This window comes from Ochotona princeps, chromosome 8, assembly GCF_030435755.1.
Source record: "Ochotona princeps isolate mOchPri1 chromosome 8, mOchPri1.hap1, whole genome shotgun sequence".
Taxonomy (NCBI): Eukaryota; Metazoa; Chordata; class Mammalia; order Lagomorpha; family Ochotonidae; genus Ochotona; species Ochotona princeps.
Window position 1 is genome coordinate 8,632,892 of NC_080839.1, and position 25,051 is coordinate 8,657,942.

General features: G+C 47.6%; 1 protein-coding gene across 1 annotated transcript in view; it reads right to left on the reverse strand.

Moving 5' to 3' along the window:
• Positions 1-25,051, reverse strand: part of NPAS2 (neuronal PAS domain protein 2) — a 90,999-nt gene that overhangs the window by 37,153 nt on the left and 28,795 nt on the right. The window contains exons 3-6 of the mRNA XM_058667508.1: positions 20,986-21,077; positions 18,076-18,165; positions 8,957-9,077; positions 7,858-7,971 (exon numbers count right to left, since the gene is read on the reverse strand). Of these exons, the coding sequence (XP_058523491.1) occupies positions 7,858-7,971; positions 8,957-9,077; positions 18,076-18,165; positions 20,986-21,077 (417 nt within the window). The remainder of the gene's footprint in view (positions 1-7,857; positions 7,972-8,956; positions 9,078-18,075; positions 18,166-20,985; positions 21,078-25,051) is intronic.

Consider the following 25,051-nt stretch of genomic DNA (forward strand, 5'->3'; position numbering starts at 1 on the left):
GGGCACCAGTTTTGGGCCAATGGTCATTTGGATATTTATACCATCATTCACAGTCCATGCAAAATTATCCACTTAGAGACGAGCCTGCTGTTGGAGCTAGTGTTGGGACACAGTAGGTAAAGCCGCTGCCTGTAACACCAGCCTCCTGTATGTGTGCTGGTAGGAGTCTTGGCAGCTCCACTCCCGATCCAACTCCTTGTTAACGTACCTGAGAAAGCAGTGGAAGATGGCCCAAGTTCTTGGACCCCGTGGCCATGTGCAGTATCTGGAGGAAGTTTCTGGCTTTTTACCAGCCCACCTCAGCCTGTTTTGTCCATCTGGGGACAGCAGATGGAGGATCCTGCTCTCTTCATGTCTCTCTACCTTTCTCTGTAACTCTGGCTTTCAAACCATAAATAATTTTTTTTGAAAGAGAGGAAATTAGCCATCTATAGATTTATTGAATTTCAAGTCCCACTTCCCAGGGCAGAGCCAGTTCGAAACAGGAATCAGGAACTTCTTCTAAGTCACCCCCATGGGTGCAGGGGCCCAAGGAATTGGGTCATTCTCCACTGTTTTCCCAGGACTAAGAAGGGAACTAGATCAGAAGTGAAGCAGTTGAGACTTAAACTGGTATCCTTATGGGGTGCCAGCACAGCAGCCAGAGCCTTAACCCACTATATTATGGCACCAGCCCTATTGTGAATATTCTTTGCTTTGGACATATTTGTTTGTTTGTTTGTTTGTTTGTTTGAATTACAATTATGGGCAATTGGTATCAAAGCTCTCACTCCCAGACTACAACCAAAAGCCACGAACCTCCACGTGTTTGGCTGGTGATTTATTATTACCATGATCTTATCTCCTGTGTGGGCTAATCTGGCAGGAATGACCTTCCGGCGAACGATATGAAAGCTGCTTTACTGGGTAAAGGAGGACATCCTGCCGGCTACTCTCTAGTACCCAGGAGGGACAGCCCTTCCACCAGGCTGTCCTGTACTCCCAGTGAGTTCTGGCATGCATGTGCCTTGTTCCCTTCGCTTAGATATCTCAATTCATTCACTTCAGAAGCAAGAAAACAAAAACAAAACCACACCTTGTGAGTTGTCAAGGAAGGCAACTTACAGAGCTGTCATGGCACACACGGAGCAGAGGGTTAGAAGCTCAGTGGCCTCTGCCTGTCGCCAGCGTTGCAGAGCTGGCTGGGTGGTTAGAGGCATGTAGGTGAAATGAGGGCAGGGGAACTTTTCTGTGCCGAGAGTGGCTTCTGGAAAGGCAGAGTGGAATGTTTGCTGAGGGTGACCTATTTGGAGCAAGACCAGCGACTTTTGAAATTCTGCGTCTGGCTTGCAGTCACACACATCCAAATCCCAGTCTGGGGGAAGGAGTGAGAGCGCCAATAAAGACTTGTCTTCCTCTTGGCACCAAGTTATCTTTCGGGAACTGGAACCTGTTCAGAAGGACCCTGCCAAACAGGGCCGGTTCATCCCACCTTTGCATATCATACAGCCGATTTTTTTTTCTCATTGATAGAAACATGCAACTGGAATGTGTGGGGTTCGAGGTAGGACCATTGAAAGTCATGCGATGGTGGTGGGAGGTGGCAGGGGAGGAGGAAGATGGCACGGGGATTTCACAAGGCTCATGGGAAAGTGGTATTAAATGATAAGCTTGTTAAGACGCAGAGCAATCTTGAGATCCATGTCTATGGGAGAGTCTCCCAGAAGTCTGTGGAATCATATGAAGCTCAGCCAGGATTTCAATCACTTCTTGCCCCCAGGGAATGTGTATTTTCTAATCCAACTTATACTGTTTTTAGAAAGTGTCCTCAGATTTGTCTGAAAGAATCTCTCTCCTTTTTCTTTCCTCTCCCTCTTTCTCTCACAATATCTGTTACTGGATGAAATCAAGACCGAATCACCTCATTTCACTTCCACTCTGTTCAGGGAAAGGGTGAAGGAACAGCACGGAGGAAGGAAAGGGCCCTGTTGCTGCCCAACAGCCAGTCAGAGTCCCAGGATCCCGGGATTCCAAGATCCCAGGATCCCAGGATCCCAGGGTTTGACCACAGGGTTACTGAGTGATAGGATCACAGGGTCACAGGGTTAGTGGAACACCAGATCACAGGGTCACAGGGTCAGAGGAACACCAGATCATGGTATAACAACATCACAGGCTTACTGAATAACAGGATCACAGGGTCACAGGGTGAGAGTCACAGGCTGGGGAGATCACCAGGTCATAGTATAACAGCATCACAGGGTTACTGAATAACAGGATCAGAGGGTCACAGAGTCACAGAGTCATAGGGTCACAGCTGGAGGATCACTAGATCACATAGGGTCACAGGATCGCAGAGTCACAGGATTACTCAATGACAGGATCACAGACTTAGGTGGTTACCTACTCCAACAGGATTTCACAGAAGCTTTCCCCAGCCAGGATCAGAAACCATCCCCAAGAGAACACTTGGAAGAAGGCCAGCTCTTTTATCCAATGCCTCCTTCCTAACTATGAAACCTCTCAGTGGAAGGTGTAAAGCCCTGGTCTTCCCTCCTCTCCTCCTGGGACATGGGCAGCTGATGACAATGTCCTAAGAAGCTACTAAGGTATGTAAATATTGAAGCAGAGTAAATGCCACTTGGGTCAAGAAGTTGGACAATGGCCACTGTAGTTAGACGGCAGAGGGAAGAAGGGCAGGACTGGAGAGGGCTTTACTGCCTGCTGAGCCTAGACCCTGTGCAGGATGAGGGTGCAACCTCATTGAGGTGCAATTCCTACTCACCCAGCTCAGCCACTGTGGCCAGAGCAGCAGAAATCCCAGGCAGTCATCCGGGTTAGCACAAGCCAGATGGGACCTTTATCTCTCAATTACAAGGTCATCTGAAGCCTTCTCTGGCTCAGGCCCACTCTCCTTCTTTTCCGGGGAGGCCAGTACATTTATTTTTTTTTTAAAAAATTGAATCATAAAAGTTATATATACATGGACAAAAAGTTCATGGAAAAACATGGAAAGACCAGTTTACTTTGGTATAAAACATTTTTTTGAAATCCATGCATAGCAGTCCAAAAATTTCATGAAAAAATACACACGCTGTTAAATAAAGTATGGCTTTAAAATTTTGGGGCACCAAAATAAATTCATCTGTTTATTCCTTCCTTCCTTCAAACTTTTTGAAGGACCCTCATATTATGGGGTATTCAGTGATATTTCCATACAGGTGTATACTGTGTCATGTGCCAACCACAGAAGGTGTATGTCTGTTTCCTCAAACATCCATCACTTGCGTGCAGTGAGAATCTTCAATATTCTTTTCCTCTATTATTTGGGAACAGACAGGGTGCTAGCTCAGCCCCCCTTCCATGCAGCAGAACATCCACTGGAACACCTCTTTCTTCCCCAGCTGTAGGGAGCTGGCACGTTTCACTGTGGGCCCTTTGCTTGAGGGCCAGAGAGTCAGCGTAATTGTGGAGTAGCAGGGGCAGCCCTCGACTGTGGGGCCTGGGTAGGGACTCCAGGAGAGGAGTCACTGGCTCTAAGCACGAGGAAGAGCCAAGGTGGAGGGGAGGGAGCCTCTGGGGCAGAGGCACTCAGTAGGCAGTGAGTGGAGGCCATACACTAACGTCATGCATGGTTGCCTTGGGAGCAGCCAGGGTGGACAATTCCTGGGCACTGAGCAGGGCCTCAGCTCACCCAGCATGAACCCTTGTGGATTTCATCTTCACTTTGGACCTCTTGCCAACCTGTATACTGGGGTCAGTCAGGGAGAGCTCTGTTAGCTCTCGGGGAGTCTTGGCTCTGCCCCCTACCAGCCATGCACCGGGACCAAGGGCTGAGCTGCAGTTTCAAGCAAACTCACTGCTATTGAGTGCTTATTTATGTGCTAGGCAGGGACTATGCTGGGCCCAGAATGGGATGTGGTGAGCCCACATGGAGGAATAAGGGCTGCTACCCTCTGCACTCCATGGTGCACACACAGTGGTGCCTGTGGAGTCGGAATGCAGAAGGCAACGGAGGCTTCCGGTGCTACCCAGTTCTGTAGGGTTGTTAAGGTATCTCCATGGACACAGACTAAGGAAGTGATTCCTGAATAATTCCTGGAGGTGTGAGTAGGTAATCTGTGAAGACACAATTGATCTGTGTACTTACACTTCTCTTACATGGTTCCTAGGGGTGGAGGATTTCAACCCATGACACGGCTGGGAACACAGCCCAGTTAGATGGGGTGGCCTGAGGAATAGGCAGGGTTTCTGGTTCTTAGACTAGGTACTTTGATATCTGGGGCTTCCCAGAGTCAGCCAGGCCCCAGGGAGAGTAATTACCTTCCAGCACAGCTTTCACATGCAAGCCAACCAAACCAGAGCCTGCCCCCCTCTATCCCCAATCCCTGACCCTAAATAACTTGGGGCTGGTTGAAGCAACTAGTACCCAGGCAACTGGGTACCTAGAGTCCACTAAACCAAGCCATCTAAACCTTAGTGCCCCCTGTGAATATTCTATCTACATTCCTGAACATTCCTACCTTGGAAGTCACCAGGAAGACCCTTACCTGTGCTCACTGCTCACCTCCTCTGACCTCCTGCCTGATCCAGCTGGCTCCATGCCTCCCCCTTCTAAACACTGGAATGCAGGCACCTCCCCTTGTGATAGGAACTTCTATGCCCACCTGCCTTGTCATATTTGATTAAAACAAGCCCTGGATCCCTTTAACACAGCTCCGCACAAAGAGGACGGGCATTTGGTACCGATGGTAGGGCTTGGTCCAAGATCTGAGTCTAGTGTTTCCTTTCAACATTGCTTGTAGGAGGCAACTCATCACTGGGATAGCAGGTAGGTTCTGGGCCAGAGTCTGGGATGAATGAGACTGATTACTTTCCTGAACCTTAGATGTAACCTTTTCCATATCAATTTCTTCCCCTATAAAGATGAACTGGTGCCCCATGCAAGGCTGCTGGGAGGATTCATGCGGTGATCCACGCCAAGGTTGAGCCCAGGGTCTGCTACTTAGGCAAAACTCCTTGTTCAATGTCTACTGCAACATAAACCATGAACTTACATCATATTAAGCCATATCACATAGGTCAAAAGAGTCTGACTCTCAGCAGTTACTTAGGATCCAATCTCAGAAATCCATCAGTCTCTGATCTCTGGCCATCTATTTTATCCTGGGTTGCACAGTTACACTGGGGACTCCTGTCTCATGAAAACTCTTCTATGTTTGGTTTGTACAACAGATCCCAAAAAGATATCCTGTACTCTTGGTTATGAATTTTCCACCCTCGATGCTGTGTCTTTAGGGCAGCCACGGTCTCCCAAAACAAAACACAACACAAATCACACATAATCTCCACAGATTCCTCCAGGCAGACAAATGCTCTCATGTTGGAGTGAAAGTCAAGGCTTAGTAGTTAAAAAAACAAACAAACAAACAAAAAAAAACCCAAGCCAAAGCTCAGGTATTCAGAATGAAGCTGCCTCTTTTCTGAAGTCCTCTAAAACATAACACATGACAAGAGGATGCAAAGTGACATTTGGCTGCATCACACTGGGAGCTGTGGGCATGTAAACTCACAAAAGATGCTGCTGCTGTTTATTAGCCAATCACCAGTTTTTTTTTTTTGTCAATGACAGGCATATATGCTGTTGTCATGGGGACATGAGGACACAGCATCCCATACTTCTTTAGTCTTGGTATTCTAGGGATGAGGATGCTTTTCTTGTATGTGCGTGTGGCCACCTTGGGTAAGCTATTGTCCCAGCAGCTGGCATGATGGCCAAAGCATATGCATTTGTTTTAAATGTGGTAAAATACATATAACACACAGTATGGCATCTTACACATTTCTAAACACATGGTTCTGAGTGCTAAGTACACTGATGCTGTGTGACTATCACTATCAACCATCTCCAGGATGCTTTATACCACATAGAGCTTAAACAAGGTACCCTGGCCCCTCTGCTCTCTGCAACTGCCTGCCTCTTTCAGTCTGACGACTGTCACTTCCTGACCTGGGTAGATGCACGCAATACCTGTCCTTTGCTGCCTGGCTCATTTTTACTGGTTTGTTTCACTTCAGAATTCCTCTATGTTCCAGCATGGGACAGAATTTCCTCTCTTTTGAAAGCTGAATAGTAAGCTGCTGAAGACACAGACCATAGCATTTTCATGCCTTCAGCCATGGATAAGACACTTGGGGTTGCCTCCACATTTTTGCTACTGTACAGAACAATACTATAAACATAGGTATGCAGGTAGGTCTGCAATTTTCTGGGTATATATCCAGAGGCAGAATTATTGGATCACATGGCAATCCAATGCATAATTTTTAAGAGACCTACATAAGCATGTCAAGCAAATTCCAAGCCACTATTCGTATTAGCTTGATGGCACAGTAATATAGAAGCAGTATCATTGAAATCTCTCCAGGGTGGCTTTTGATATTACACCAGGGTGTGATTCTAAGAGTTCATGTACCTTTGAACCATAAGCCCACAGTTCAGTCCATCTGCAGGCTCCTGGGTTCTATCTGTAAGTGTCCTAAACTACAGTCCTTCTGCCCAACCTGAGAATTTGCATTTGAACCAAGTCTCATCCACAGAGCCACTGTACTTGAGAGTTGGCATGATGCTGGGAAAGCAAACTTCCTACCATTTCCAACTACTCATGGGGCACTGTAATCCCTGGCTGGGTTGGTTCTAGAAGGGTCTCTAGGTTGGCCATGGAGCCTTCCATCCAGTGCTGCCCCTGAAAATCACTCTGGCAGGAGGGCGCAGTTTAGCTTCTAGTTGGAGGATTCTGAACAAAGCATGTGTATTCATGCAAAGCACACACAACAAAGGGTTGTCTGAGGTTGATGGAAAAATCCCAGCTAGCTGCACTGTCAGGACCCAGTGCCCATTCTCTGGGGGTCTAAATGGAAGCAGTTGGACTCCTTGGTGGTAACAGACCAGCGGAGACAAAGCAGCAAAAGTGATCACTTCTAGCATCTTCTGCTTGTATTCGGCACCTGTACTCCACTCCTCTCTGTAGCTCATCTTTGTCTTCCTGTAGTATTTTCCTTCTTCCTCTTTACTCCGTCCTTCATTCCTGCCAATATGTTTTTTCCTAACTCTTCCTATCTTTGCTCTTTAATGAAATGGTAGTTCTTTACAAGTTACTTGTTTTGAAGACTGCAGCTAACAAATCACAGGCCTGTCTAAGCTTGGTCCACAATGAAACTTGGCTTCTGCATTTTGGCATCAGGCCTGCGTTCTCATTTCACATGGGTTCAAAGTGACAATGAGTGCTTATGCCTCGTTTGGAGCAGATGTCTCAGCAGCCAGAGTTTGGACAATTCGTTATCTGGGCAATTTCAGTGACTACAATTTTGCCACTTGATTTCTCCAGCTCCATCATTCCTCAGATACAGGCTGCTGGCTCATGGTGAAATGGCCCTTGAGAGAGAAGACCCACGTGCCAGCTGTGTCAAACCTGCTCCCAACAGGACCTTAACAGGGAGGATAAAAAAATGCAGTTCCCGCTCTTCATGTCACAATGAAAGCCTGTTTAGCGGAGTGTGTAGGCTGGGCCTGCTCTTTATTAACTATAAGTTGTTCTCAGAGTACAGAATTCTTTCACTAGCCTGAAAAGAAATGAATCACATGCATTTTGGGGGGGACTATGGGCACTGGCACAAACAGGTGTGGGAGTGTGTCTTTTGGGATGGGAGAGAACATTGATGAACACACAAAAAATGCACCTTGGGAACACAGAAGTCCAAATGCAAATGTGAACAGCACCCACTCTCCTCCTCTTTAATCCAGCCCTCCCTAGGACCCCACGTGCACGTTTGCATGATAAAAGACACTGAGGCAGTTATATGACAATTAAAGCTTACCATTGTTGTAAGAGCGAAAATTTCCTACGAATTTTATGTATTCATAAGTTGGAAATTCCTTTGGGTTCAAGCTGCCTCTGAGAAGATGGCAATAAAACTCTAAATCGTTGTCAGCTGGGCCGTTAAAGGGAGAAGAGGAGAGAAAGGCGGATCAGCGTTACACAGACTCTAAACAAGCAGCGGCTTAGTGAAAACGCTCCAGGAATCTGCTCCACCATAGGCACAGTGGTTCTCTCACCATGACTAACCCTTGAATGCACTTAACCCTCTTTGCCGCCCGGAGTTTGCTCCCAAAATATCCATAGATACTTTGCCTTCCATACTTGGACCCAATTGCATATATCATTGTGCAAGGGGGATGCGGAGATCTCATGTCTCCATTTGTTCTGAGGTGTCTGTGGCTGGCCATGTCGGCACTGATTAATTCTGGGCATTTTCAAATAAAGCTGCTCATACGGAGATACTCCCTTCAACGAACTCTCTTCACTTTGGGAGTAAAATCACAGTACAACAGGATGAATTATTCTTGGAGAAAGGACTAAGTCTTGAACAAATGCAACCCTATTTGCTGTCTCATGCTACCATGCATGCTTTATAGAGTGGCACCTGCTAAAGTCAGCCATCCACCTAGGCTGCCAATGATTTTGATACAAATATCAACATTCCTTCAAGAACTGCAAGCGTGTATAAATAACCCAAAGACAGCCTCAGGAGGCCAGAATCAGGATGTGTGGCCTCGTTCTTCAGTTTTCTGTTGGTTACTTGGCAAATTTAGCATCCTGGTGTCCTCTAACATCAGCAAACCATGCACTGATTTTTGCACTGTTCATTAGTGAATGGCTCTGGTCATGCACACAAAGCAAACTCTTATTCTGAAGCTTCCAAATTTTCCACATGAAAGCTAAATGTCTTCCATATTCTGAACTCCACTTTTAGCTTGAAACTTAAAATATACCTCTAAGGATCTTGGAGATGTTCTGAGTCATGAGGAAAATTATTCTTAAAATTAGTCCTCCCTTCTTAATTCATCCAAACCTCCTTTCTAATGTGACATTCTCCTCTTTGGAGCTGGTAAAGCCAGTGGAACAAAACAACTCACATTTTAAGTATTCTGGGGAGGGTGACTCCGTCAAGAGCATATGCGAAGAGAGCATTTTATACACTTCTGAGTGTTCTTGTTCTGGAAGGAAGTTTAGCAAGTTCTGATCCATGACATCCGCCTGGAAAGGAAAACAAACAACAAAGGTACACACTCCACAAAGACGCCCAGCAACCGGAAGGCAGCTAAGGTACGCTTCCCACTCAGATCTACGCTGTGCATGGGGGATGCTGAGATCCGACATCCCTGGAATCTCACATTTGTCCACTCCAGAGTGTGGAACCATGACCCACATGGCTTGACTTGCTCAAGGCCTCCTGGGGCTTGTCTGTGGCCCAGGAAAGAGCTGAAAGTGAAGTCAGACAAATACAACAAGAATGCAGTCCTTGGCTGCCCTGTTGAGCCCCACCTGCCGACACTGGCAGTCTGGCTGGAGCCCTGGTGTCAGGCCAAGCACACACGTAGCTGACCTCTAGGGGCACATCGGGTTCCTTTACCCCCTTGCAGCTGGCAAAGGGTGCCGTTTTGCTTCTTTAAAGATTCCTCCTCCATGGAGTTGCACCTTTTTTAAAAAAATTCTTAAGTACTTGAATACAAAATAAATAAGAGGAAGAGTCTAAGAAAGTGTTGTCCAATAAGTGTGTCAGTGATATAAGGTCTATACTCACCACCACTTCAGAGATTGCAAGCCACATGGCCATTGCGCACCTGCAACATGGCTGCTGTGACCAAGGAACTGGATGTTCAACTTCATGTAATTTTCATCACAATCTAAATGGCCACATTGGCTAGCAGCTACTATATTTGATAGTCCAGGTAGTAGCTCTCCGAGGAGGAAGGAGATATGCCATTTTTCTGTCTCTTCCTCTATTTCTCCCTGAAAGTTCAACTACCCCAGATTTCACAGGTTCTCCAAAGAGACTGTTAAATTTGAATAGCCAGCTAACACTCTCCTGTCCCCAGGCACTAACTTCCAAATGCTGCAGACTCCACCAGGGGCCACTGATTGACACGTGTTCCAGTGTCATTATTTTTCACTCCCCATTATTCTTCATCCCCATTTAATTTCCCTGCCTTGGTTCTCTCCTTAAATGGAACTGCCATTGGGTCACTGGTCCTTACCACACACCCAGCTGCCTTCCCCAGCTCTTCCCCTTACTGCCACTACCTGCACACCCATACAACATCCAGGTGCTGGCTCCATTCTCTTCCATCTCTACAGCTTCGACCTGAGTGCTGTCCAGCACCCTAGCAAAGCTGTTCTTCCCATGGCAACTTGGGTCTTGTCTCAGTTTGCTCTCCCTGGGCAACCACAAGGAGCTCAGGCCAGATGCAGTGCCCTGGTTGCTTCAGAGACAGAGCCTCTCAATGCACGTTTCAGGCTCTGCTTTCCTGGCCTCCTTCTGCCCTTTGCTCCCTGGACTTTCTAATATTCCCAACACAGATACATGCACAACATTTCCATTCTCCGGTTTGCCAGACTTCCTCCTCCCTTGTGGCCTTTGCCCGGCTGTTTCCTCAGCCTCTGCACCCTCCCCCCACCATGCTCAGGGAATCTTGTGCATCCTTCAGGTCCCTCCTGAGAAGGCGCTGACCAGGTGCCTTCCTCCAGCTAGGTGGCCATCGCACTCGGTACACTGCATTATCACTTCCGGCTCCAGGGCCTGTTAAGGTCAGCCCCTCTGGCCAGATGAGCTCACTCCCAGATGAGTCGTCAATGAAATCGTGCGATTCACTACTGAACGGTTGTTTATGGGATGATGACAAAGGCAGCTACACTGTGGCTTTATTTTCCTGCTTGTCTATGTGTGGACTTGTGTCCTGTGCCCACCTCACTCCGAACAGCCGCTCCTGTGTCTGGGTCTTGCCACGTCCCCAGCACACAAAATGGTGCATGGCCTTCAGTAAAAGTGTGCTGTTGACTGAACGGACAGTAGCCAGTACTGAGACTAGCACCAGAGTGCCCAGAGAACAAGGAGGGTGATGTGTTCAATCCAAATGATGGAGGACGGGAGGCCCCCAGGGAGCAGGACCCAGACAGAGCCATCTTCAATTGGGAGCAGGCTGTGGCTTTCTGCTGGTCAGGGTGGGAAGGGTGCTTGTGCTAGGGGCACGCAGGTGGGAGCTGTTACTACGTCACTGGAGGGAGTGGGCAGCCAAGGGCAAGAAGCCATGGAGAGAAGGTTGCAAAGAGAAGTCGGATCACAGCAGAGCTCAAGGGAGTTAGGGCTCTATCCTGTGGGCAGGCAGACATGAAGGGGGCTGCTGGCTGATTTAAAAAAAAAATGTATTTATTTTATGACACAGTTTAGTGGACACTGGCATTTCCCCTCCCTCCGCCCCCGTTCTGCTCTCCAGTCTTTTAATAGGTGTTTTTCGAGTATGTTGCTGGAGGACTTAAGGAAGGGAGGGACACCAGCACAGACGATCCTCAGAGCCACACCCATGCAATAGAAGGTGTCAATTGGGCTGTCTCCTGGGTTTGCAATGTGCAATCCTCCTCTCTCATAGCGCTGGCCTGTTGCAGGAACAGCAGCTCTGTCAGTGCCAGGGCCAAGAAGATGAACATCTCTTACCCCTCAGGGCACTATGCTGCTCAGATAGGACGCCTGGAAAGTTAGGTACATTCAATCCATTTATGATATTCCCAGCATACGGTAGGCTTAATAGGATGTAACCCCATCACTGGTCAAGAGGCATGTGAACTTGAACCAGGAGCAAATGGAAGACAGAAAGCAGCAATCTTTCCCTGCTCTCACTCCCTAAACAGTACATACAGTGTAACAAGAAAAACAGCATTCATGCTGTCTTAGGGATTTTAAGCTGTCATCTCCACAGAGATGATTTCAAGGGTACGTAAGTGGTGTGTGGGCTCTACACAAAGACCATGGCATGTTAAATAAGGGGGTTGAGCATCTTTAAATTTTGGTATCTGGAGTCTATACCCCCATACCCCGGTACTGAGGTATGGCTGCATTTTGAGCCAGGTAGTGGTTTGAAGGGTAGATACATCAGAGAGGCCAAGGTATGCACAGGGACAGACAGGAAATTGATGGGAAGTAATGACAGTCCAATTTACTGGACACTCCAATCCAGCTGACATCATGATAGCTCCTAGGGGCCAGCTGTTGTTGTAGATATTGGGAGATCCAGACAGAGGGCAACGTTCCTCTGACCAGAGTCAACCTGCCGGTGGGGTGAGGAGGGTGCTTACAGCTCAGTGGCTCACCAGAGGACAGGAAGGACTCAGGATGGCACCAGGCTCCCCAGTGGAACCATCAGGTTTTCCCTCCCTGACACTCCCGACCGATGCCCTCGTGGCCTGCGCTGCCGGTTCCGGCCTTTGCCAAGCTCTGGTGATACTCTCGAGGATATTTTAGCTCCTTCCTGCTGGGGTTCGGAAGGTGACTCATGTTCACAGATGATAGGAATTTTTTCCTTAAAGATAGTTCAGTTACTTAGAAAGGATAACAAAGCTAGTCCATGGCCTCTTCCTGGAGCATGCTGTCTGAAGCTGCTTCTGCCCAGGGTAGTGGAGTGGCAGAAGCTGGGGTGGGGGCGGTGCTTGGCCTAGCTGCTGGCCTGCAGCTCTGAGGGCCATGGGGTTATCTCAGGCTGAAGAATAAAGATGCACAGGTTGGAGGTGGGGGTAGGTAGGATATATGGGAGGTTGTGAAAGTTACGAGTTCATACCTGGAACAGGATCAGAACTGTGATAGGCTCTTACGTGAGGGCGCTTCATAAAGTTCACAGAAATGGAAGAAAAAGATAAGTTTATTAAGGTGCAAAAAATTTTGAAATCCATGTTTTGTTTTTTTCATAATAAACATTTTCCATGGGGTGGGGAGGGCAGTGCCATGGCAGAGTAGGTTAAGCCTCAGCCTATGGCGCCAGCATTCTGTCTGGGTGCTGATTTGAGTCCCAGGCATTTTACTTTCTATTCAGCTTCCTACTAATGCGCCTAGGAAAGCAGCAGAGGATGGTTGACCCCTGTGGGAGACCTGGAAGAGGTTTCTGGCTCCTGGCCTTGAGCCAGCTCATTTCCAGCAATTGGGCCATTGCAGTCATTCTAGGAGTAAATCAGTGGATGAAAGATCACTCCCTCTCTCTCCTTCTCTTTTTGCAAATCTATGCTTTTCAAATAAAAATAAACATAAAAGAACAAAAACACTTTCCATGGATTTTTTCCAAGACCCTTAGAATGCATAAATTTCAAAACGTTCTTCTGCACCATAATAAAGCTCTTTTCATTTCATTCGTCTGTGAGCTTTTTGAAGTGTTTCTGCATTTGCCAGTATATTAGAATGATGCCACTTCCACACGTTGAAGACCCATGCAGACCATGACAATTCAGAGTTGTAGCCCTAGGGCTGACAGGAGAGTGGATCCCAGCTGCACCGGGCCAGCCCCTGGATGAGCTGGGATCCACTGATTGAGTGGACAGCAATCGCAGAGACACAGGAGGAAAGGCGCCCTCTGCAGTTAGGTGGGCGGCAGAGTCACTGCATCAGGAAGTCCCTCATCTGTCACAGGAGGGAGGTTCTTCCTCCTAACTGCCTGGGAGGCCCTTGGCTGCTATGGTAGAGCTGCGGCTTTCCCGAGCTTCACCACGAACAGCTGTCCTAAAGGCCACATTGCACCCCTCCCACTTCTCCTCTCGAGAGCCAGGGATGAGCTGAAACTACAGCAGGACATTGGAAGGCATCCTAGCCTTCCCTCTTGCACCGGCAACACCAAAGTGCAATGAGCCCTTGCGTGATGCACATGGCAGCTGTCTGGAAGTGAGCTTGGGGGACACTGAGTCCTGGAATGTCCCCTAGGCTCAGAAGTCTGGGTGGGGGATCTCAGGCTGGCCACAATGAGTGGGAGCATCCGTGAGAAGTCCCGGGGAATCTTCCCCTTGGGAAAATGTGGAAGTGGGCTCAGGGAAGTACAGGGGGTCTTGAGCTGGCCCGAAGAATCAGGGAGTTTAGATTCAGAATCAAATGGATGGCCAGATAACATGGTAACAGCTTTGGCCTTGGAGGAGTGATTTAATAAAATATAACAACACACTTATATAAAAAATAGCATTTCTGGGGGCCAGTGTTGTGGCATAATGGTTAAGCTGCAATGCCAGCATCCCACGTGGGTGTTGGTTTGTATCCCAGCAACTTCTCTTCTGATTCAGTTCCCTGCTAATGGCCTGGGAAAAGCAGTGGAGGATGGCCCAAGTGTTTGGGCTCCTGCTACCCACATGGGGGACGTGGATGAAGTTGCTGGCTCTTGGCTGGAGTGAACTAGTGGGTAGATGATTTTTCTCTCTCCATCTTCAATTCTCAAATAAACTAAGCTTTTTTTCTAAAGAGTATCTCTGTCCACAAAATGCCCAAGTATTTGTAGGATAAAATCTAAAATTGAGGCCAATGTCAGGTGTTACCTCAACACAGGTCAAGTCTGGAGGGCCTGGACTGGTTTACATGCAAGCTCTCTTCCAAGGTTAAGATTTCCCAGCCAAACACTGCCCTTACCATGGGACCAGGTACAGTTCCTGCTCATGCCCAAGTCCAGGGTTCTGCTCTCACTGTTCTGTGAGAAGCAGGGTCCACCCCGCCCTGTTAGGATTCTACAACCTGCCCCAGGATGATTCTTGCATGGTGTGGGATGTTCTTCCCCAGGCTGAGTACAGGACAGATAAAAGTCTATTGGCCTGATATGTCCAGTGAGGGCTGTTGTGTGTTTGGACATCCCTGCTACCCAAGAGGTGATTATAACAGCACTCTGAGACCTGGATGGAATTCCAGGCCTGGATGGACTTGTAGGTCTTATGGCTTTGGTCTGGCCCAGCCTTGACTGTTGCCATATGGGGAATGAGCCAGTGTGTGAAAGGCATCTTTTCCTCTCTCTCCCTCTCCTTCTCTACATCTCAAATAAAACCTTTGAAAACAAAAACAAAAGCTTGCAGAGGTATAGTGTCCAGACCATGGAAAGAAGGCTTAACCTTAATTACAAGAAAAAAAGAAGTCCAGAAAATTTAATAGGAAAATGTTAAAATATCCAAATAGGCACTTAAGTCCAAATAGTCCATCAACATATGAAACATCAGTCTCCTTCTCACTGGTAGAAAAACCAAGCCAAGCTCCTTGAGATGCATGAAGAAGTCTGACAGCAAACACCCAGCTCTGAGACACAGAGCGCCTGGATCTCTCTGAACTGGCACACCTGCTTAGAAGCCGTCTGGCTTTACTGCCAAGGGAGGAGGGCACCAATCTGTCCTGCCTCCCAGCTTGTCTACACCTGGGCGCATGTCCAAGGGATGCCTGCAAATGCTATCGGGGCCACACAATGCAGTGTTCACAGAAGCGCCTTCCAAGAGTCTGAAGATAGAAGGGAGGCAGGACTCACTGCGCATTCCTGCAGAATGTGTCGAGAATTCTCTACGGTGTCATGAAAGCGAGCCAGCAACAGCTACCCCAAGCAGTGTTGGCTGGATGAAGCTCACAAGACTAAGCAAAAGAGAAGTCACAAGGATCTATTTCTGGAGCTAGCATTGTGGCTCATCAGGTTAATCTCCTGGTTGCAAGGCTGGCATCCCATATGGACACTGGTTCAAGTCCCATCTGCTTCACTTTCCACCCAGCCCCTTGCTGATGTGCCTACATGCCTCTGTTTCCTGACCTATGTTCAGGGTCATGACCTAACTCATGGGATCAGTGAAGGCCAGGACAGCAAACTTGGTCTGACCTCACTCTGTGCTGGAGTTGCACAGGCAATTTGCATATTAACATAGGTAAGGGACTCTGATGTGTCTGGTATATGGCAGATGCTCAGCATGTGTTCACTGATGATGACTGAGTGGGTGAATTTTTGACATCATCACAAACCCCTAAGGATGACCATGCCCTGAGGGCCTTGGAGAGGCCCCATCAGCTGCAGTAGGCCTAGAGCACCTCCCAGGTAACAGGCACGTATGAATCCTGGTAAATGGTTGGAGTACAGAGCTGAGCACCAGAAGTCCTCAGCCTCAGAGAGGCACCAGCACAGGGCAGTGACTGGTGTGGGCACTGCAGAGCTGCACCTACAGGCTTTGCTGTGTTGCTCACTGGTGGGACTTCGCGAGACATGAAAGCCATGGCTCCTCTGCCCATCAGCTCCCCGCGGATTTGATCAGGCCTCAGATCCACTTGCAACTGACAACAGGAGGGCAGGGAGGAAATCCAGACAATGAAGCCAAAAGTGAAATGAGGATGGTCCAGCCCGGGTTCACCTTCACTGGGGAATCACCCTGTCCAGGTGGGGATTAATGTGCAGACTTGTAGTAAGCAGTCACATATGCCTAGCATTGACAAGTGGTAGCTGCAGTCACTTCTAGCCCTCCTGGAGTTAGAAGGGAGTTTATAAAAGTGGTTCTGAGGTGTTCTCTGCCATGGGCAGCACAGGGTCATCAGATAATTACAAGGACAAATCCTGTTGACCCCAGAGATGGCTCTGGGCTGCTCTCTCTCTCTCCCAGGACATTAAGCAGGCTGTGTTTGGTCCTTTTCCATCAGTGCCTGGAACTGCCCAGGCCTTTGCATTCTGTACAAAACTCAAGCTCCCTTCAAAGAAGCACCCATCTCCTCTTTCCCTGACCATCCTCAGACGAAAGGAACCCTTCTGGATTTGTCACTGTCATCCCAGGCTGAGGAAAAGCAAGGTGCAGCTGGGCACACAGACTTCTCCAAGCTGAGGAGGAGTCTCTTCCAACAGCTGTCAGGAGGACAGAGCCCCCCCACCCCCTGCCACATGGTAGCCTGACACACCCTGGCTTCAGGGAATGGGCTGGGACACAAAGGTGACATAGATGAGGGAGAGGGTGGTATGACAGGAAGACAGTTACCCCACAAACATGCTTCTTAGTGCTGGCGCACGGTGACTGCCCTGGGAGAACGTATTTGGTGGCTTGAATGAGAAATGATCCTAAATGTAAAGGATTTGCAGAATAGTGTTACTCTCAGGACAATGGGGAGTCCTGAGCTCTTAGAAGAGCTGGCTCAGCATCCCATGGCAGATGAAGGTGCCCATGGAGCAAGGCCACACTTCTTCTGGGGCAAGTGAAACTAATGTGAAGGATTCAAAATCTCCCAGGATCATTCTGACCCAAGACTTTCTAGGTATAAACTCAGGGAAAGCCGTGACTTTCTTGATCATATAAATTGGCCACCCATGTGCTGGGGTACGGGGTAGTGGGGTAGGAGTTGGCTGTGCTTATAGGAAGGAAAGACAAGAGAGGATGTTTTATCCCAACCAGTCACACCTGACGCTGATGGGGGACCTGTCATCAAGGTCAGGTTCTGCAGGAACAAATAGTGGATGTGGCAGGAAATGGAAGGCTGACCCAAAGAGACCTTCATGGGGGGGAACCCCAACTGGCCAGACAGGGATCTAAGAGTCCTTTCATCCCAAGTGAGGAGGTCAGCAAGGTGTCTACAGAGAACAGGGAGGGGAGGACACAGAAGAGGAAGGCAGGGGGAGAGAGGGGATGGAGAGGGACATCACACAGGAGCTGGGGAACATGCTGCTTCACCCCATCTCCAGCCTCCACTGCCCACCCCTTCCTGCAGAGCCTCTACTCTGTGCTGTCCAAGGCCATCTAAGACAATGCCCTCCCAGGGGGATTCATCCCAGCATCCCACCTGCTACTGACCTCACCACCACTAAGCATTACTACCTGTGTGCAACCTCAGACATCTCCCAGTGAGCCCCAGACACATCCTTGCCCAAGCCAGCTGCTGACCATTGCTCTGAAGGCCCTCAGTTGACCTGGGAGGCCCATCCGCCTCTTGGTTCCACGACCTGTGCTGTGACTTCTGAAGACCAATACAACTCTGGATGCATCAGGATCTCCGCTCTAGGTCCTGCCTGGCTGAGATTAGGGTATCTCGCCTTCTCCAAAGAGTGTGCTAGCACCTGCCCTTCAGTTTTGCCCCTGGCGTCTTGACCTTGGCCTGGTCTTGCCCGCCAGGAATCAGGAACACCTACCCTGCCCTTTCTCACATACAGCCCCTGATAGCTGCACCATGTGCAATCTGAGACCCGAATGATTCTCCTGGAGAAGATGCTAATGCTTCCAGGTAAGTGATGCAAGAACAGAGACTCACCGGCAAATGCCCGAGGAGAGGCGTAATACTGTCGGAGACATAGATGATGCTGCCGTCTGTGGTCACTGCGATAATGAAGCCATCCAATGCCTGTGGGAAATGCAACATTGGAAGCATTTGGTCACTCCTTTTGTGAAGACAAGAACATCCCAAGGTAGAGGACCCTGCTCGATGACACTGATTTTCTTTGCTAAACCTCTGAGTGTTTCCATAGAATTTTTCTGCCATTGTGGAACAATTTCTCACATGGAATATCTCTAGCCCAGGAAGAAATTGGCTGCAAAAACACTACAGGCTTGTGGCTGGCATGGTTGTGTAGCAAGCTAATCTTCTGCCTGCATGCTGGCATCCAGTTGGGCATTGGTTGCCCTACACCTGATCCAACTCTCTGCTATGGCCTGGGAAATCAACAGAAGATAGCCTAAGTTTTTGGGTCCCTGAGCCCTTGTGGGAGACTCAGAAGAAGCTCCTGGCTCCCATCTTTGGACCAGTTCAGCTCTGGCTGTTGACACCATATGGGGAGTGAACTAGTAGATGGAAGACCTCTCCCCTATGTTTTGTTTTCTTCTAAAACATCTGCCTTTCAAATAAAAATAAAACAAATCTTAAAAAAAAAAAGAAAACTGCTAGTCTCAGTAAAATAAAAATATGGCTGGCGGGTATCATCAAACAAAACTGAGCTAGGGAATTTGCCTAAGACGGCTGAGTGACAAGCATGCTACTGGACTAAACCAGAAATACCGCCCTTCCAATTAGCAGTGGCGCTTCAAAGTTCCCACACCCTTTCCCACCTCTCGCTTTGGGCTTAGCAATAAAAAGTCTTCATAAGGATAAGAGATTAACCAATGCCAAGTAAAAACAGAAGTGTGCCAATTGGCCAATGTGAACCTCTGCCTACACTCCGCCACAGCACAAGTGCCTACTGGGTCACATTGCTTGGGAACTGTGTGCACATCCATACTCAAGGCTGGGTGACCATGGGGCATGTGGAACTCATCTGGATCCATAAGCATCTCAGAACATCTGAAAAATGCATGGCGGCTCCTGGGTGTCTGCCACAGCAGGTGCTCATCAAGTGGGATGCTGAAGGCCAATGGGGCTTTCTCACAAAGAACATCCTTGTGATCTCCCCTTCGATGTCTTTTCAAGTTCAGACTTATTTTCATGTGGGTAGTGCTTTCCTACCATCTATCTGAAAGTTGATCACTACAATTCCAGCATAATCCGCAAGGGCCTTGCACCTAACCACACCCTCCTAAGCTAGGTCAAAGATGGACTCCCAATGAAACTGTTAAATATAACTTGGCAATAGGATGCTGGACTCTGCCAGTGTCCATGCCCACAATGATGGACATATGACTGTTTATGAAGAACTATACTATTATAATAATATAGGGGAACTCAGTGGAGTTGGTGATTTGGAGAGGGGGTAAAGGAAATCCTAGGACCTATGGAGCTGTATCATAAAATGATAATTAAAAAATGAAAAAAGGGAAAGAAAAAGACAACAGCAAAAAAAAAAAAAAAAAAAAAAGAAAGAAAGAAAAAAGGGAAAAAGAAATTGGAGCTGAAAAAAAAAAGATCAAATGCTTTCTATACTTTGAACATCACTGGGGGGCTGAGGGGGGAGATGTTGGAGCCCAAGGCTCTTCAAAAGAGCTTGACACTGTAATGCAATGTGCTTTTTAAACTACTTCTCCACAAGAATTACAAGATAAATTGATTTATATAAAGCAGCAGAATGACGCATTAATTCGACATTCCACTTCACAAGCTGCTTTAAATTTAACAGACTTAACATGCATTGCTTCTGCAGAAGGTTCTGTATTTTCTTTAAATATAGTTCACATGCAGATTTAAGTATCTTTCACTTTATGCAAATGTTCATTAATGCATTTATATTTCATAATATTTGGACATCTTCTTTCTGGCATTTTCTTATTCCAGAACTTTCTGTTTTCTGCAGTTAATCTATGTAAATGAAAGTTTACATAAGTCTTATATAGGCACAGAGATGAGTTATAGAAAGATTCTGCCCAAATTCTGCCAGGGACGAATCACGTGACACAGTCAACACACACATTCCTTTTGCTGAAATCATGTGTCCCTGGCCTTCCTTTTGTTGGTTGAGGACCTGGTCAATGTTATGTCTGGGGCATTCTCTGCCCTGGCACTGCTATATGTACATACTTCTGGGCTTTCCCCCAGGTTGGAAGGTCTGAGCAGTTGCCCTGTGGCCTTGTACAAACTTATCGACTCTGTGCCCTGAATTCACCCACAGCGACAGCCACGGGCCACAGTGACAGCCACAGGCTCTGAGCGGTTTTCACAGATGCAGCCTGCAGACGGATGGGAGCAAGCAAACTGAACACCTTATTTAGCACAGCAACACAGCAAAGCTGGGTGGGGAGACATGGGGTCACTATGCTGGACACATGCCATGTTGATGTAACAGGAACTCGAGTCTAAAGCCTAACTTGAAGGGAGATTTTATCTTCCAAATTTGTTTTTACTAAGGAGAACAGAACATAACCAGTGCATACAAAAGAGGTGGATCTCTAGGTTAAATGGCAGCACCAGCTGGCAATGACCTTCCTCTCTCTACCTGACCCTAACCTTGCCCCTTGCTGGCCACCAGGCGAGACTTAACCCGCAGTCACCATCGTTAGAGCACACCACCACCCTCAGTTTAGGGGTTCTTGAATTTGTGCACCAATTCCAGAGCCAACAAGCAAGCAAAGGGAGTCACAATCTCTCTGGGGGCGGGGGGTGAGGTTGGGGGTGATTTGTTTTAAGACCTGCCTCCAGGGTCAAGGGCAGCTATTCCTCTAAAGCACAGGATCATACCAGGACCAAGCAGCTAACATTTTCATTTGCGACCAATGAAGCTCATTTGAAAGTGCTTTTCACCTCCAACATCAGCTGGGTGAATTCTTCATTACTGAGGAATGAAGGCTTCCAGTCTTGCTGAATGTCACAGATTTCCGTTTGGGCTGAGACTTCTGAAAACAAAGACATAACAGATAATTTCAATATTCTTTCATGACCAGAAATTGAAATTATCAAATGAAGCACATGTCACGTTCATATAATTTTGTATGAATTTCATATAGTTTGCATAAAAAAATCAGTATGAGGGTGCTTTAAAAAGTTAGTGGAAAAGGAAATAAAAAGTTTATTTTGTTGTAAAAATTTGAACTTTGGACCTGGCATGGTAGACTAGCGGCTAAAGTCCTCGCCTTGAACGTGTTGAGATCCCATATGGGTGCCAGTTCTAATCCCAGCAGTCCCACTTCCCATCCATCTCCCTACTTGTGGCCTGGGGAAGCAGTCAAGGATGGCCCAAAGCCTTGGGACCTTGTCCCCATGTGGGAGACTTGGAGGAGGCTCCTGGCTCCTGGCTTCAGATCAGCTCAGCTCCAGTCATGTGGCTGCTTGGGGAGTGAATCAATGGATGGAAGATTTCCTCTCTGTCTGTCCTTCTCTCTGTATATCTGACTTTGCAATAAAAATAAATAAATTTTTAAAAATTTGAACTTTATGCATTTTTAGGTTTTTCCTTAATATATATTTCCCACATTTAAAAAAAAAAATTTAAACTGGCTGGTTCCATCTTTTTAAAAATTTAGTTTTTCGCTTTCATTATTTTTTTAAAAAAGATTTATTTATTTTTATTTGAAAGACAGATTTTATTTTTCCTTGTTAGAGAGAGAGACAGAGAGAAAGGTCTTCCCTCTGCTGGTTCACTTCCCAAATGGCTGCAATGATCAGAGATGGGTTGGTCTGAAGCCAGGACCCAGCAGCTTCTCTGGGTCTCCTGCGTTGATGCAACGACCCAAGGATTTGAGCCATTCTTTGCTGCCTTCCGAGGCCATAAGCAGGGAGCTGGGTCAGAAGTGGAATAGCTGGGGCCTGAACCAGAACCCAGATGAACTTCTGACAGCACATGCATCGGCTTAACCCACTCCACCACATGCCAGTCCCTCCCATAGATCTCTAAAAGACTCTTTGTATGAGGGGGGAAACATTCTGACTTCTAAGTCTGGAAACCTTGATGTAATGGCCTTACATTCTTTTTTTTTTTTATTTCACCTTCCGAGATAACATATTTTTTGATTCATAGTATAAACAAAGGCTTAGTGCTTTACTAAAGAAAAGATTTCAGCAAGTGAAAAAGGAAAAAGATCATGGTTCAGCAGGAGTATGGCCAGGTCTATAAATAACAATCAGACAATAACAGTTTCAGACTCAGTAAATTCCAAAACAGGCAGTCTATTAAATCTATAGAAGTGTATCCTTCTTAATCATGTTACACTCTTGATGCAAACCCTCACATCTGTTTATTGAGGCTTTTGTGGGGAGGGGAATCCCCCATCTTCAGCCTGGGCACAGTGCCTGTCCCCTGCAGGTGGCACCATGCTCTGGAGTTTTGTCATGAACAGCATCAGGACCAGTTGCCACCCATCAAGGTGACAGAAACAGAAGATGGGGTGGTGTGTCAAGTTGTTGCTGCTGCCTCTTGCTCCTCCTTAAGCTGCTTCTTCATAGCAGGGGAAAAGTACAATACTTCAAAGATCTGGAAGTTTTTAAATTCCCAAAGCATTTTGCAGTCAGTGATGCACATTGTCACACAGAATACACCATATTTTCCCAGCATCTGTATCATCAAAATATGGCATGCTAAACCAAGGCAGAGCACTTAGCTGCGCTCAAGGCCAGAACTGAAGCTTCTCAAAAACTTTTCTGGGTTAATCTGTGGTTTAACTGTTTCATGTAACCTGCACTGAAGAGCTATTCGCAGATGCAAATTCAACAGCTGTTGGCCTACACAGGACTACTTAAATATTCTAGTTCATCTGCATTTAAAAAATCCTTTATTCTGTTATTTCTCAAGTGATTATCAAAGGCAGTGACAACGTAGTATCCCATGTACATTTGCTTCTTCTTCACTTCCTCCTCCATCTTTTACAAACTATTTTAGAGGCAAAGACAGACAGAGATCCAGCTCATCTGTGAGTCCACTGCCCATTGCCTGTAACAACCAGAACTAGGTCAGGCTGTGGCCGGGAGCTGGCAACTCAATCCAGGTCTCCTACATGAGTGGCAGGAACCGAAATACATGACCACTGTCCTCCGGGATCTACATTAGCAGGAAGTTGGAGTCAAGAGCTAGAGCTGCATATTGAGAGCTCAGATACTTCAGTATGGGACATGGGACATTGGTGTCATAATCCTTTTTTTTTCCTCAAGATTTGTTTACTTTTTATTTGAAAGGCAGAGAGAGAAGGCAAGACAGGAAGAGAGATATCTTCCATCCACTGGTTCACTCCCCAGTAGCCACGGTGGCTAGAGCTGGGCCAATCCTAATCCAGGAGCCAGGAGCTTCTTCCAGGTTTCCCACACAGGTGCAGGGTCCCAAGGCTTTGGGCCATCCTCTACTTTCCCAGGTCATTAGCAGGGATTGGAGGGAAAGTGTCCCCAGTTGTGATCAACTGCCCAGGTTGCATTGTACCTAGGCAAGTGTTACACTGCTGGGAGAAAAGCATCCTGGGCCTGGATAATGCAAAATCTGTTAATTATACCACTGTGTCTGCACAGTCACCTAGCCTATTCTATTTTTTTGTTTGTTTTTTTCTACTAAAGATTTGTGGGAGGGTGCCAGGTTTGAGAGCTTTGGCAGCGAGGGTGTTCAGCAGGGCCTGGGTCCTTTTTTGTTTTTCTGTTTTATACAATTTTTTGTTAAATTTTTATTTTTGATGGTTACATGGTTGACCAAGGTGAGAATGATCGAGAGTTATGGAAAAGTAGGTGAAATCATTGTTTCTAAATTTTCTATTTCCTCGTCTCTGGGGGAAGGGGAGCGATAAAGGGGGAAGCTACACTCAGCCTCCCAAAGGTCCCAGTATCAACCCAGGGTCCCCATATAGTGCATGTTCTGAGGGTTCTTAGCAAGTGGTTTGGATAGTTCTGAAATGCTGTCAATTTCACCAATCCAAGGGTGAGGCAGCCCTCCCAATGTGCATTAGCTGCCACAGTCAACCTCAAGTCTCACCTAGATTTTTGCAGTCATCGTCTGCTGGGGTGGTTGTCCAATTTGCTCTGTTCTCCTTCCTCTGCTACGGTACCAAACAGGCTGCCATATTCTCCATGTGCATCAGGGTCTGCACTGCTGCTTCGCCTTTTTCACTCACAGGCATGTCCAAGGGCCAGGGCCAGATCTGCCCCGCCAGATCTCCCACCCCTACGGCTCACAGACCTGGTACCTACCTCGCTGGAGGGCCCCAGGACCCAGGCCAGGCAACCTGGGTTCTGCTGGATCCCCAGCCCCTGGGGCTCATGAGTGGCCTAGGTCCTTAGGCCCACCTGCATGGTGGATACCAGGCCCTGGGGGGTGGGGTATCTGGCAGGGCCTGGGTTGCCTGGCCTGGGGGCTTGGCCTTCCTGCATGGTGGGTGCCATGTAAGTGAGCCCCGGGGCTCAGGGGGCTCTGCCAGGACTTGGGTTGGGTGGTGTGGGGTACCAATGATGATGGGCTGCCCAGTGGCATGCTTGTGGAGTTGTGGTGTGCCAGGCAGAGGGTATGGGGATGGCATAGGTGGGGCAGGCAGGGACATGAGGGCTCATGTCCAGGATTGATGGTCTGATCGTAGAATGCATGTATCAGAATGGGGTCTCCTCAGTGGAAAACTGGAGCAGTGGATGGCTGGCCCAGATGCACATGGAGGATATGGTAGTTCATTGGGGCCTGTAGAGGCCATCTGGTACCATAGCAGGGGATGGAGGGCAGAACAAATTTTACAACTATCTCAACCCAGTAATGACAGCAAATATCTGGGTGAATGGAGACTCTAAGGTGGACTATGTCAGTCAATGAACCCTGGAAGGATTTCCTCATCTTTGGATCTGTGAGATTGACAGCATTTCAGAACTATCAAAACCACTTGGGCAGAACTCTCGGAGTATGTGCCACACTGGG